Here is a 13,908-nt window from a genome sequence, read left to right as displayed (position 1 = left end):
AAAAATACAAAAAATTAGCCAGGCATGATGGTGCGCGCCTGTAATCCCAGCTACTCAGGAGGCTGAGGCAAGAGAAGCGCTTGAACCCAGGAGGCAGAGGTTGCAGTGAGCCGAGATCCCACCATCGCACTCCAGCTTGGACAGCAAGAGCTAAACTCCATCTCAAAAAGAAATAAAATCAAATCCTTACTTTGTAAAATTATTTGCACCTTAACGTTAAACCTATTTTTGTGCTTGTCTTTTATTATTGTATTCACATGCTGAATTTCCCCCAAAAAAGATCGTTGATTTTTTATTAAAATTTTGGTCATAAATTTCAGTAAGTTATTTTTGTGAACTGTTTTTACATTTTAAAAGGCCTACTTAAATTTTGTTTTTTTCCTAATTGTGGCAAAGGATCCAGTTATCCGGAGAGCATGAGTTTAACTGTAATCGAGGGAACTCCACACACACTAGTTAGCACCAGAATCAACCTTTAGTGTCTGCTGTGCAGATTACAAAGCTCAAGCCCAGAATATACACCTGGTTTCACCAGATTCTCTTTTTTTTTTTTTTTTTTTGCTCTTGTTGCCCAGGCTGGAGTGCGGTGGCGCCATCTTGGCTCACTGCAACCTCCTCCTCCTTCTCCTGGGTTCAAGCGATTCTCCTGTCTCAGCCCCCCGAGTAGCTGGGATCACAGTTGCCTGCCGCCATGTCCAGCTAATTTTTGTATTTTTAGTAGAGACAGGGTTTCACTATGTTAACCAGGCTAGTCTCAGACTCCTGACTTCAGTTAATCCACCCGCCTCAGCCTCCCCAAGTGCTGGGATTACAGGCATGAGCCACTGTGCCTGGTACTTTACCAGATTCTTTACAGCAAGCGTTGGATTTGGAAAACTTACACCTGCTGGGATTGACCCTCTAAGGTTTTATGAAAATGGGGTAGAATGTGTGTCTAGGTGGGGATGGAGGATGCGTGGAGAGGAGGGAAAAAGAAGAGGCGATGCTAAGGAGAAATGGATACACAATGATTTAGGAAACTGAAAGACCTGCAAGTCAGATAGTAAAGGATGGCCCTGTTATCAAAGGAGATGCTTAGACAGCTGTGTGTAGAGGTTAGCACTGCAAACTCTAAGGTGCAGCTCTATAGGAAGTAGGCCATTTTTCCTTACTTCCTTCTAGCAGGGGAGAGGAGTTTCACATATTCACCATGATATGGGAAGAAGGATCTTTCTGTCTTCCAACTGTACCCCAGTTATCTTCTCTTTTTTTTTGAAATGGACTTTCGCTTTTGTTGTCAAGCCTGGAGTGCAATGGTGTGATCTCAGCTCACCACAACCACCGCCTCCCAGGTTCAAGCCATTCTTCTGTCTCAGCTTTCTGAGTAGCTGGGATTACCGGCATGTGCCACCACACCTGGCTAATTTTGTATTTTTAGTAGAGACGGGGTTTCTCTATGTTGGTCAGGCTGGTCTCAAACTTCCAACCTCAGGTGATCTGCCCACCTCGGCCTCCCAAAATGTTGGAATTACAGGCGTGAACCACCACATCTGGCCCAGTTATCTTCTCTTAAGGTCAGCAATCCAAATTAGGGTAACAGTAATAGCCGTAGGTAGCTTCTTAACTTGTGTTGTCACTACACTTAATTCTTCTAGTCTAGAAGGTCAGGCCTGGCGTGACCTCCATTTTGCAGAGAAGAGCTGAGGCCTAGTAAGCTAAAGTAACTTGCTCAAAGTCCCATAAGCCATAAATGGTAGAGCTGACTGAGCCTTGGATCTAGGAGTTGACTTCAAAGCCTGTCATTTTAACCACTACGTTATATAGCCCACTGATCAGGAGGACGGTTATGAAATAACTTTATTAAACTTGTGTCCCAATCTTTATTCAAACTTAGAGGCTATCTTGATGGAGGTAGGGCTTCTTGCAAGGCCATCTCACTTTCTTGGATAGGCCAATAGTGATGATCATGAAGGAAGCACTTTCTTCTAATGCCCTCAGAGATACTCTCCCTAATCCCTCACTTTCAGAGGCAGCTAGTACCTCCTGCCATCTTTGCCTCTAACATGGGATCCTCAGAAACCACTGGCTGAGAAACCTGCAGTGCAGAACCTACTATGCATGCATTCCTTAAAAGTTAAGATGGCTTTGGCCAGGCACGGTGGCTCACACCTGTAATGCCAGCACTTTGGGAGGCTGAGGCAGGAAGATTGCCTGAGGTCAGGAGTTCGAGACCAACCTGGCCAACATGGTGAAAACCCATCTCTACTAAAAATACAAAAAAATTAGCCAGGTGTGGTGGCACACACCTGTAATCCCAGCTGCTCAGGAGGCTGAGGCAGGAGAATCACTTGAACCTGGGAGGTGGAGGTTGCAGTGAGCCAAAATTGTGCCACTACACTCCAACCTGGGTGACAGAGGGAGACTCCATCTCAAAAAAAAAAGTTAAGACGAGACTTTTCCTTTGCCACTCCTACCCCCTCACCCCCAGTTAAATATAATTTTCACAAAAAATCTAGAGCAACTCTCTTTTAGGTATCATGATACAAAACTTCCTTGGTGTCCAGTTAAGGTCGCAATGAGATGATTTCAGGAGCCACTGCCCTCTAGGCTCTGTTCCAGGTGTCCAGAAGCTAGAGAGAACCACTAGAAGGAGGTTGTCCAGATGCTTAAAGAGCCTTTCCTACACACTCTGCAGGATGTAGACTTATGTGATGACGGAGATGAGACTTGGAATTAGCAAGCTTAGAATTAGCAATAAGTTACCTGTAAGCTTGATATGCCTTCATGGACACACACATAAGCCCTTTTATTCTTTTAGGCAATTCCTCAAATCTCTACCCTGGCTTGGTACACCACACTAGTGCCCCTGCTTCTGGTGCTGGGCGTCACCGCAATCAAAGACCTGGTGGACGATGTGGTGAGGACTTCTCATACAACCTTCTACTCATTGCTTTGAATTGACTTTAAGTTCTCATGCCTTCCTTCTGTATTGAGATGTTTAAAACAGCGTTTCCCCATCTTCCTTCTCAAGGCTCGCCATAAAATGGATAAGGAAATCAACAATAGGACGTGTGAAGTCATTAAGGATGGCAGGTACTGTGTCTTCTTTAATTAGTAACTGAGTTTCAAGGATGTAATGCACAATTCTGCCTAGAAACATATTCAGAGATAATTATTACAATATAGAAGGCTATTAGTACATTAGCTTTTTTTTTTTTTTTCCGAGACAGAGTCTCGCTCTGTCGCCCAGGCTGGAGTGCAGCAGCGCGATCTTGGTTCACTGCAAACTCCACCTCCCAGGTTCAAGCAATTTTCCTGCCTCAGCCTCCCGAGTAGATGGAATTACAGGCATGCACCACCACACTCAGCTAATTTTTGTACTTTTAGTAGAGACGGGGTTTCACCACGTTGGCCAGGCTGGTCTCAAACTCCTACCCTCAAGTTATCTGCCCTCCTCGATCTCCCAAAGTGTTGGGATTACAGGCATGAGCCACCACACCTGGCCTTAAATTATCTTTTTAATGAGTATGTACCCCTGTTGTAATATATCTAATAAGGATAGTGATAAAAATAGATAAAAAGATGACTACTTTGGGTACTAAATTCCATAGGAAATATTCATTAAAATTTTTAACATATCAACACTTTTAAAAGTTTTAAACTATAATATTGTTTTAAAGATTTTCACATATACAAACGATATACCCAGTGGACATAATGAACCTACTATAATAATAAAATTAATTTATTTGGAGGCAGACATCTAATCACTATATGTTTATCTGCCATTCATTTATGGCCAAAAATGACCTGGAGATTTAAAATACATTTTTAATATATGTTTATGCCCCAGTTCCCCTAATGTCACAAGAATTTAGTATACAATTCTTAACTCCAGGATTTAAAAAAAAATTTGGCTTATCTTTCAATAAACGAAATTGTAGATGTTTTACATTTCAATATTTCTGAAATTTTAAAATAGAAATTTGCATGTAAATCTGAAATGACAAATGGATAGGCCTGCACCTTCTTGGCAGGGCTATTAGAAGGCAATTCTGAATACTGAAATATTGGAGGCAATTCTGTTAGAATTGTGACCCCACTGCAAGGGCTGCTCAAGCCATGGCCCTTCCAGACATGCACCCTAGACTTCCAATTCAAGGCAACCCAGAGCTCCTCTTTACCAGTGTAGTAGCTATGGTACAGGCTAAACATATGGGCTGGCCAGGCATGGTGGCTCACACCTGTAATCTCAGTACTTTGGGAGGCCAAGGCAGGAGGATCACTTGAGGTCAGGACTTCGAGGCCAGCCTGGCCAACTTAGTGAGACTCCTGTCTTAACAACAACAACAACCTCTTCTGCTAGGCTCATTGGGACACTTATTCTGTTTTACTGAATGAAGTGTTTCCTAATCCTAGAATTGTAAACAAAGCCAATTAAGATCTTTAAATTGTTGTGATTTTGTCTTTTGACACTTGAAAGGTAACTTTGGAACATAATTTTTTTATTTGCAAGGGAAAAAAAGCCACCTAAACATATTTATAGCTTGGTATAGTCTATATTTGAATTATACAGGGTGGAAGTACGGCTGTAAGTCAGGTTATTTTCCTCAGTGTTGACACATAAAAAGTCTTGGAATTAGGCCTTAGTTACTATTTTTAGCACTTGAATTTGCAGTTCTGCCTGGAGGCTCTTGCTCAAAAAACAACTCATTACTGATCACTGAGTTGGTGCTTTCGTTACAGTTGACTACATTAAATTAACAAACACTTATGGAGCACTTTCTGCATGTTGGAGGCAGGACAGTATCCTTGAGAAACTTACAGTTCAAGACAGAAGATGAGACACCTACACACATCATTCTAATAAAATCCATATCAGAATAAAAAACGATAAAAACAAAATGCTCTGACAGTTCAGGGAAGGCAAAAGTCACTTTAGCAAGGGAATGTGGGGAAAGATGTCAAGACTGAGCAAAGCCCTGAAGATGATGTGCTAGGGAGGCTGAAGGAGTTGTGTAAACACAAGTTGTGCTGACAATACAAAGCTCCATTAGACAACTGACCATAATCCAATTTGTGTATAGCCTCGAGGCCTTAAAGGGAATGCAGTGTCTTTGCCAGTTAAGCCTTTACAATTAAGAAGTTAACAGGCCAGGTGAGGTGGCTCATGCCTATAATCCCAGCACTTTGGGAGGCCCAGCTGTGTTGATCACCTGAGGTCAGGAGTTCGAGACCAGCCTGGCCAACATGGTAAAAACCCATCTCTACTAAAAATACAAAAATTAGTCGGGTGTGGTGGCACATGCCTGTAGTTGCAGCTACTCGGGAGCCTGAGGCAGGAGAATCTCTTGAACCCCAGAAGGCGAAGTTGCAGTGAGCTGAGATCGTGCCACTGGTTGCAGTGAGCTGAGATCGTGCCACTGCACTCCAGCCTGGGCAACAGAGCGAGACTCTGTCTCAATAAAAAATAATAATAATAATTAATAAATAAATAATAAAGATAATTTAAACAGTAGAAAGTAGGCAAGCTCTGAAGCCCCCACGAAGACTCTGGCAGGCCCACGTGGGTGCCATAACGTAGGTGCTCCTGTCCTGGGACCAGCACGGAGCAAGTGATGGGTCACTGAGAAGGAACACAGCAGGGAGGCGGGTTGGACATAAGCAAAAACAAAAGGCGGTGGCAAGTATTTCCCTGCCACACACATAAGTGGCCCCCATAAACTCTTCCTTACATGACGTAGAGGGAAAGAGCATATCAAAGTCATCATCATTGCTTCCTTCAGAGGTCAATACGATTTTCATGCCCACTTAACATGTTTACGTCATTAAAAAAGCAAAATTTTATCATTTTCTCTGTGACTTACACATTTTCCAGAATCTGTAACATCCAGAAAGAAGAGTAATTCCCTTGCCTGTAACTTAAAATTTCAATAAGTCCTCATTATTTTTAATCCTTAGGTTCAAAGTTGCCAAATGGAAAGACATTCAAGTTGGAGACGTCATTCGTCTGAAAAAAAATGATTTTGTTCCAGTAAGTGACCAACTTCTGCTTCTCTCGTTCCTTGTTCTCCCCCAGCCCCTGCGCTCGGCTTCTCCCTCAGGGTCTCGGTGTTATCGGTGTGTTTTCTTTTGGACAGGCTGACATTCTCCTGCTGTCTAGCTCTGAGCCTAACAGCCTCTGCTATGTGGAAACAGCAGAACTGGATGGGTAAGTGTGTCTCAATGGGCCTCATTTAAAGCTGGCCTTTGAAGGCACATTCATTCCATTGAAATCGGAGCATTCTGGACCAGAGGGATTGGTATCTGGCGTTGCCTCTGCCACCTGCTGCCTGTCCCTACCGATCTCACCTTTGCCCCTCTGTGAAGCAGAGCTCTACCCACCTGCCTGTCACCACCTCTCAGGGAAGGTAAAAGGATCACACAGGTGCATATCTGTCTGAGTCCTTTATCAACTGCTGAGCAGTGTCCAGACAGATATGAATAATACTGAGGTTATTATCTGTGTCAGAGAAAGGAACAGATTTTTAAAGTCTTTACCAATAGGCAATTTATTTACTTATTTTTGAGACAGAGTCTCACTCTGTTGCGCAGGTTGGAGTGTAGTGGAGCTATCTCAGCTCACTGCAAGCTCCACACCCACTGGGTTCAAACAATTCTCCTGCCTCAGCCTCTTGAGTAACTGAGATTACAGGCGCCAGCCCCCACACCCAGCTAATTTTTGTATTTTTAGTAGAGATGGGGTTTCACCATGTTAGCCAGGCTGGTCTCGAACTCCTAATCTCAAGTGATCTGCCTGTCTCGGCCTGCCAAAGTGCTGGGATTACAGGGGTGAGCCACTGCACCTGGCCTCAATAGGCAATTCTGAATTCTTCTTGTGTTGGTTTTGGTTACTATGCTATCATTTAAAAGAGAATAAAGTTCTGTTTTTGACCAGTTTTCTGACCAGTTTTCAAGGCATTTATTGAGTGCTCACGAGGTTGCAGGCACTTTACATATTAGCTCATTGAATCCTCTAAATGACCATGTGAGATGCATATTACTGGTCTGTATTACCCATGAGGAATCAGAGGCCCAGGGAGGTGCAGCAGCCTGCCCAAGGTCACACAGTGAGTGGTAGAGTCAGGACATTGCTCCCTCTGCTCCTCGTGCCTCATGCTCCAGATATGCATACACTGCTTTACAGAGAGCCGAAATCATGAGACTGAAAACTAGGGCTGGCCGGGTGCGGTGGCTCACACCTGTTATCCCAGCACTTTGGGAGGCCGAGGCGGGCAGATCACGAGGTCAGGAGATCAAGACCATCCTGGCTAACACACTGAAACCCCGTCTCTACTAAAAATACAAAAAATTAGCCAGGCATGGTGGCGGGCGCCTGTACTCCCAGCTACTCTGGAGGCTGAGGCAGGAGAATGGCGTGAACCCGGGAGGCGGAGCTTGCAGTGAGCCGAGATCGCGCCACTGCACTCCAGCCTGGGCGACAGAGAGAGACTCCGTCTCAATTAAAAAAACAAAAAACAAAAAACTAGGGCTGTCTTTGCTTCATAGATCAGTCAATTGACTGTTGGAAATCTATCACACTTTTTTTTTTTTGAGAAAAACTTAAAACCAATTAACCACTTCTTAATTGTAAAGACTTAACTGACAAAGACACTGCATTCCCTTTAAGGCCTTGAGGCTATACCCAAATTGGAGTATGGGCAGTTGCCTGATGGAGCTTTGTGTTGTCAGGTTGGTCTCAAACTCCTGACCTCAAGTGATCTGCCTGCCTCTGCCTCCCAAAGTGCTGGGATTACAGGCGTGAGCCACCGCGCCCAACTGACTGTTTATTCCGAACTATAAAACTGCTATTATTTCCATGAGAGATTCTAAAGCTTTACAAAGACATAAGATCCTAACATGCCCTGTCAGAACAGAATGGTGAGGTTGAGAATGCACTTACCTAGTCCATGGAAATTCCTGAGTGTTCCTGAATCCCATATAAAGCCATCAGTCATGAGAAGGCAGCCTCACCCTGTCCCCCGGCCTGCCCTCGTGCTCACCCACGACCTTACCTTGCGCTATGGTGGGGCAATTGGGAGTAAAGCTACCACCTCCTTTTCCAAATGAAATTGTCTTTCAAAAACATGTGATCCAGTTATTCACTCTGGAAAAGAATTTGACAGAGGCGAAACAGAATTTCTGTAACAAATACGTGTTATAGAATCATCTTAATATGATTAAATATTAGATGCTACCTTTTCAAATAGCCCTTTGGTAGTCCCAGCTGGTGGTAAAGGTCGAGTCAGTGAGAAGGATGTTTGTGGGCACCTCTGTGCTAACCTTCGCAACAACAAACAGTGAAGGGAACCAACATTTCCCAAGGTCGGAAATGTTCTCTAGTTCAGGGCATAACCTCATCCAAGCCCGAAATTCCAAGGTGAACAGAGTTTGAAAATAGAAACAGCTAATTATTTAGCCTTCATGTCCAGATACAGCTAATGTAACTTTGGATGATTAACATCCATTTCGAACTCGAAAATTTGTTCATTTAATTCATTCATTTTTCCCCCTTCCTTTAGAGAAACCAATTTAAAATTTAAGATGTCACTTGAAATCACAGACCAGTACCTCCAAAGAGAAGATACATTGGCAACATTTGATGGTTTGTACAAAACATGTCTTACTTTGCTTTAAATTTTAGTTGCTTGGTTCAATTCCTATTGATTAACACCAGAAAGAGTTTTGTATGTGATTAATTATGTGAATCTTATATTTTTAAAAGGTCTTGTTGAATGTGAAGAACCCAATAACCGACTAGATAAGTTTACGGGAACACTATTTTGGAGAAACACACGTTTTCCTTTGGATGCTGATAAAATTTTGTTACGTGGCTGTGTAATTAGGAACACCGATTTCTGCCATGGCTTAGTCATTTTTGCAGGTACCTTCAGAGTTTCTTGGGAAATTAATCAGCTATGATCTTTAAAGACTTAAAGGAGGGGATTGCTTTTCTGTCCTTTCTCCATCAAAACCAAAAGAAGAGTAATAGCATCGTGAGCTATTCTTTTTTTTTTTTTTTTTTTGAGACAGAGTCTGACTCTGTAGCCCAGGCTGGAGTGCAGTAGTGCGATCTCAGCTCACTGCAACCTCTGCCTCCTGGGTTCAAGTGATTCTCCTGTCTCAGCCTCCAGAGTAGCTGGGATTATAGGCATGTGCTACCATGCCCGGCTAATTTTTGTATTTTTAGTAGAGACAGGGTTTGCCATGTTGGCCAGGCTGGCCTCGAACCCCTGACCTCAGGTGATCCGCCCACCTCAGCCTCCAAAAGTGCTGGGATTACAGGCATAAACCACCATGCCTGGCCAAGACGAGTAATTTAATTGGTGAGCCAGTGAATTGATTTTTTTTCCCAATTGATAATTACATTGAATTTTCCATTTTCAGGTGCTGACACTAAAATAATGAAGAATAGTGGGAAAACCAGATTTAAAAGAACTAAAATTGATTACTTGATGAACTACATGGTTTACACGGTATTTATTTTTCATCTCAGTAGATCTCTCATCTAGATTGCTGTCTTTTGCGCTAATATTATTATATGTTTTTCTAATACAAAGAAATCTTACCTCTTTAGGTGGAACAGAAAAATTCTTGGGCACTAATGCAGGAAGAAGGGATTTTTCTCAAAAACACCTCACTTTTTCTCAGAAATGCCACACTTTTAACAGGAGAATCCCCTTGGGAAGGGAAATTTCAGTTGTGGGGTGCCCTGAGTGCTTTGATGACGGGAACTGGAAAACCCGGAAGCCCTAGATAAATTAGTGAAGCTGGACTCCTGAAATCAATGTAGGGTTGATTTCATTGCTGTTACTTCCCATAGAGGCAGTTCTCTTAGAAGCAAACCTCCCCTGGCCCCCACCCCCAACCCCGCAACATCTACTGTATAGCTCCAAATACAAGGCAAGGCTTAAAATAAAGTATGTCGAGGACCCCCAAGATCACTCCCAGGTTTGATGATTCACTGGAAGGACTCATAGGCCCCAGCACATCATTGTATTCACAGCTGTGACTCATTACAACAAAAGGACACAGAGCAAGATCAGCCAGAGGCTCACGGAGCAAAGTGCAAAGGAAACCAGGCGCCAGCTTCCAAAAGTCTGCTGTCCCGCCCGCACTCCCCACCAAGCCACACACACAATAGGCACTTAATTCTCCCAGCAGCAATTAATGACACCACAAGTGAAATGTTGTCTATACCAGGGAAGCCCATGAGAGACTCGGTGTCAAGGGTTTTTAACAAAAAACTCTAGACTCCCCAAAAGAATACAGATGGTCAGCATAAACCATGCTGTTTGCACTGTTAGGCATCATGAGTTATTCTTTTTTTTTTTTGAGATGGAGTTTCGCCCATCTGCCCAGGCTAGAGTGCAATGGCATGATCTTGGTTCACTACACTCTCCACCTCCCAGGTTCAAGTGACTCTCCTGCCTCAGCCTCCCAAGTAGCTGGGATTACAGGCAGCCGCCACCCCACCTGGCTAATTTTTGTATTTTTGGTAGAGATGGGGTTTCACCATGTTGGCCAGGCTGGTCTCGAACCCCTGACCTCAAGTGATCTGCCCGCCTCGGCCTCCCAAAGTGCTGGGATTACGAGCATGAGCCACTGCACCCAGCCCATGAGCTATTCTCATCAGAGAATAAAAAATAACCGGGAAATCCTCCAAACATCTAAGTTACCAGATACCAGCCCAGGGCAAACCTTGCAAGCAGGCTTCGGAGGAAGCAGTCTCAGATCTGCTATGTTCGCTCTTTTCTGCCCATGTGGTGACCCCAAATATTAAGCACTCCTTCTATTTCCCAGCAAAAATTTTTTCAAGTATTTAGTTCAATTTGAATGCATACTTCTAATACTTACTCTTTGATTGCATATACATATTTAAAATCAGATAAAAATAATAATTTAAGAAACATTTTCCCCTGCTTTCTCGTTTCATGAGGATTGTATTTGAACTTTTCACAGTCATCGCTGGTGTCATGGTTGTAGTTATGAGTGCGGCACTCTCAAAAGCCTGTTGGCACTCTGCTATTTCCATGACAAAGTTGTGAGATATAGCACTTTTGGAGTCTGTGTTCAGAAATTTAAATTTGTCTCTGGAATTTTATTCCCACTTGCGAATCTCTAAGTACCACTAGCAGAGTTGACTTTTTATTCCTTCCATAAATATATGCTCATAACTTCTACAACATAATACTTATCATGTTGCTTCTTAAGTGATCTTATTTTACAATGTTATGCAATACTTGTGACATTACACCTTAAGGAATAATGGCCCAAATATAGGTGAAATTTTGTTACCCTGAAAAAAAATTCTGGTTGGGCGAGGGCCACCTGTAATCCCAGCAATTTGGGAGACTGAGGCAGGCAAATCACTTGAGGCCAGGAGTTCCAGACCAGCCTGACCAACATGGTGAAACTCATCTCTACTAAAAAGACAAAAATTAGCCAGGCATGGTGGCGCATGCCTGTAATCCCAGCCACTCAGGAGGCTAAGGCATGAGAATTGTTTGAACCAGGGAGGCGGAGGTTGTAGTGAGCCACAGTGGCACCACTGCACTCCAGCCTGGGCGATACAGTGAGACTGTCTTTAAAAAAATCTGTTGAATATTTTCTATAAGCATTCCAGTTTTCCAATTCAGCCTTGTTGGAAGTTGTTTCATGCTAAGTAAGATACCTTCCCCAAACAGTATGTTATTGTTCAAAGTAAACATAATTGAGAGAATGCCCTATAATATAAGACTCTTCAAGGATTTGAATATAAGACACCACCTTCTCTTTTGAAAGATAATTTTGGGAACAAAACCTCACCTTCTGTGGGAGATGTAGGATACATCAGTCAATCGTAGCAATTAAATAGACTTTCAAAGCGTTATGTTGGCGCTGTTTTTATTTGACATACATTATTTTTACAGACTACTAAATTCTCAAACGTATGAAGTATTGAGTAAAGTTAATTAGCATCTAGGAAATGCAAGAGGTTGGAAATCCATCTTCAGAATGCATTTAAATGTTTTCTGTCTTCTAGATCTTTGTTGTTCTTAGTCTGCTTTCTGCTGGTCTTGCCATCGGCCATGCTTATTGGGAAGCACAGGTGGGCAATTACTCTTGGTACCTCTATGATGGAGAAGACTTTACACCCTCCTACCGTGGATTCCTCAATTTCTGGGGCTATATCATTGTTCTCAATACCATGGTACCCATCTCTCTCTATGTCAGGTAAGGCTGTCCTCTTTGGCATTTTGCTTTAATGGAAGAATGTTGTACCTTCTCCCAACGTAGTGCCTTCATTTCTAACAATCATTGTTTCAAAGGTCACAAAGAACAGGTAAGAAAATCTCGTTCATTTCAGAACTGAGGGTAAGAGAGGAAAAGGAAGTTAACATTTGAGTATCCACTCTGTGCCAGGCACCTTTTATCTCATCCTGTTTGCAGATAAGGCTAGGGAATTTCAAAGATCGATTGATACTCCTATAGTCATTGTCTTATTAGTGAGGTTCCCTTCACACCGGGTTCCAAAGCCCAGACTTCAGAAAGAACCTGGGAGGAGGGGAAGATTTAGCATGTGATGGAAAAACTTAGTTTTCCCTTTCGAAAGTGGTCCTCACCTCTTATGTGAGCCTTCCTTATTATCATCTGCCACACCTAAGGTGGAGAACTTGTGCTTTCTGGCCACTACCTCCTGGTAGGAAAGAAATTTCCTGTCCTTCATCAACCTCTCAAAATGTTCTCTTTTCATCTCAAATCTCAATCACAACAACAAAGTCAGGGGCATATATCTCTGATAAGTGGTAAGCAGCTGATTTGGTGATATTTCTTAATTTTTCACTTTTACTTTTTTTTTTGAGATGGAGTTTCACTCTTGTTGCCCAGGCAGGAGTGCAATGGCATGATCTTGGCTCACTGTAACTTCCGCCTCCCGGGTTTAAGCGATTCTCCTGCCTCAGCCTCCTGAGTAGCTGGGATCACAGGTGCCTGCCACCACGCCTGGCTACTTTTTTGTATTTTTAGTAGAGATGGGTTTCACCAAGTTGGCCAGGCTGGTCTTGAACTCCTGACCTCAGGTGATCTGCTCACCTCGCCTCCCAAAGTGCTGGGATTACAGGCGTGAGTCACCACGCCCGGGATTTTTCTCTTTTTAATAGGAAAGTTCACTGCCCTTGGCCAAACTGACTTTGAGAGCTTTTTGGGAGGGTTAGTGCTTTGGAATAAACCCAGCAGCCAGAGTTCATTCTTAGTTCTGATAAAGAATAGCCCAGAGACATAGGGATCACATACACACCTATCATTAGAGGCATTTATTTTATTTTAGTGTCATTATATGTGCATTAGTTACTGTTGTTCTTCTAACATGAAGGAAAGCCCTGGGGCAGCCATCTGTTCCACGGCTACTTTGAGAAAAACTGAGATGAGTGTTACCTTTGTCAAGGGAACTGTTACACAGATAATTTTGCCTAAAACTATCAATGTGTATTATAAAAGAAACTGTATACGTAATTTTGTATAAAGGTATGTCACGTGACAAATATGATTTCTTTATTTTCTTGGAGATAAAGGTCCTTTGAAAACATGCTGGAGCAAGTTCTTCCAGATAGTATCTCTGCTTTGACTTCAACCCTCATTCAGAATAAACCCACCCCGCAAGGCCCCAAGTGTGATCTGGTGCTCAGCCTTCCACTCTGCCCGTACCTTTTGCATCTCAGCCCACCTCCCTGTGCTTCTGCCACTCTGGCCCCTTGATACTCTTCCTGCCACAGGGCCTTTGTACCCGCTCTTTTCTCTGCCAGGAGCATCCTTATGTAGGTATCTATCTGCTCCCCTTTCACTAAAAAGGCTTCTACTCAGACAACACCTTATTACCATGGCCTTTCCTGATTCATTCTGTTTCTGACC

The 13,908-nt window shown here is 43.0% G+C and overlaps 1 protein-coding gene across 4 annotated transcripts in view; it reads left to right on the top strand.

Moving 5' to 3' along the window:
• ATP8B1 (ATPase phospholipid transporting 8B1) overlaps positions 1-13,908 on the top strand; it is a 158,063-nt gene that overhangs the window by 98,242 nt on the left and 45,913 nt on the right. For all 4 annotated transcript variants that reach the window (XM_009192795.4, XM_003914413.5, XM_021930173.2 and 1 more), the window contains 8 exons: positions 2,798-2,896; positions 3,011-3,072; positions 5,941-6,013; positions 6,120-6,190; positions 8,541-8,623; positions 8,744-8,902; positions 9,406-9,494; positions 12,044-12,234. In XM_009192795.4, the coding sequence (XP_009191059.2) occupies positions 2,798-2,896; positions 3,011-3,072; positions 5,941-6,013; positions 6,120-6,190; positions 8,541-8,623; positions 8,744-8,902; positions 9,406-9,494; positions 12,044-12,234 (827 nt within the window). The remainder of the gene's footprint in view (positions 1-2,797; positions 2,897-3,010; positions 3,073-5,940; positions 6,014-6,119; positions 6,191-8,540; positions 8,624-8,743; positions 8,903-9,405; positions 9,495-12,043; positions 12,235-13,908) is intronic.

This window comes from Papio anubis, chromosome 19 (assembly GCF_008728515.1).
Source record: "Papio anubis isolate 15944 chromosome 19, Panubis1.0, whole genome shotgun sequence".
Taxonomy (NCBI): domain Eukaryota; kingdom Metazoa; phylum Chordata; class Mammalia; order Primates; family Cercopithecidae; genus Papio; species Papio anubis.
This window is presented reverse-complemented; position numbering and strand designations above follow the sequence as displayed.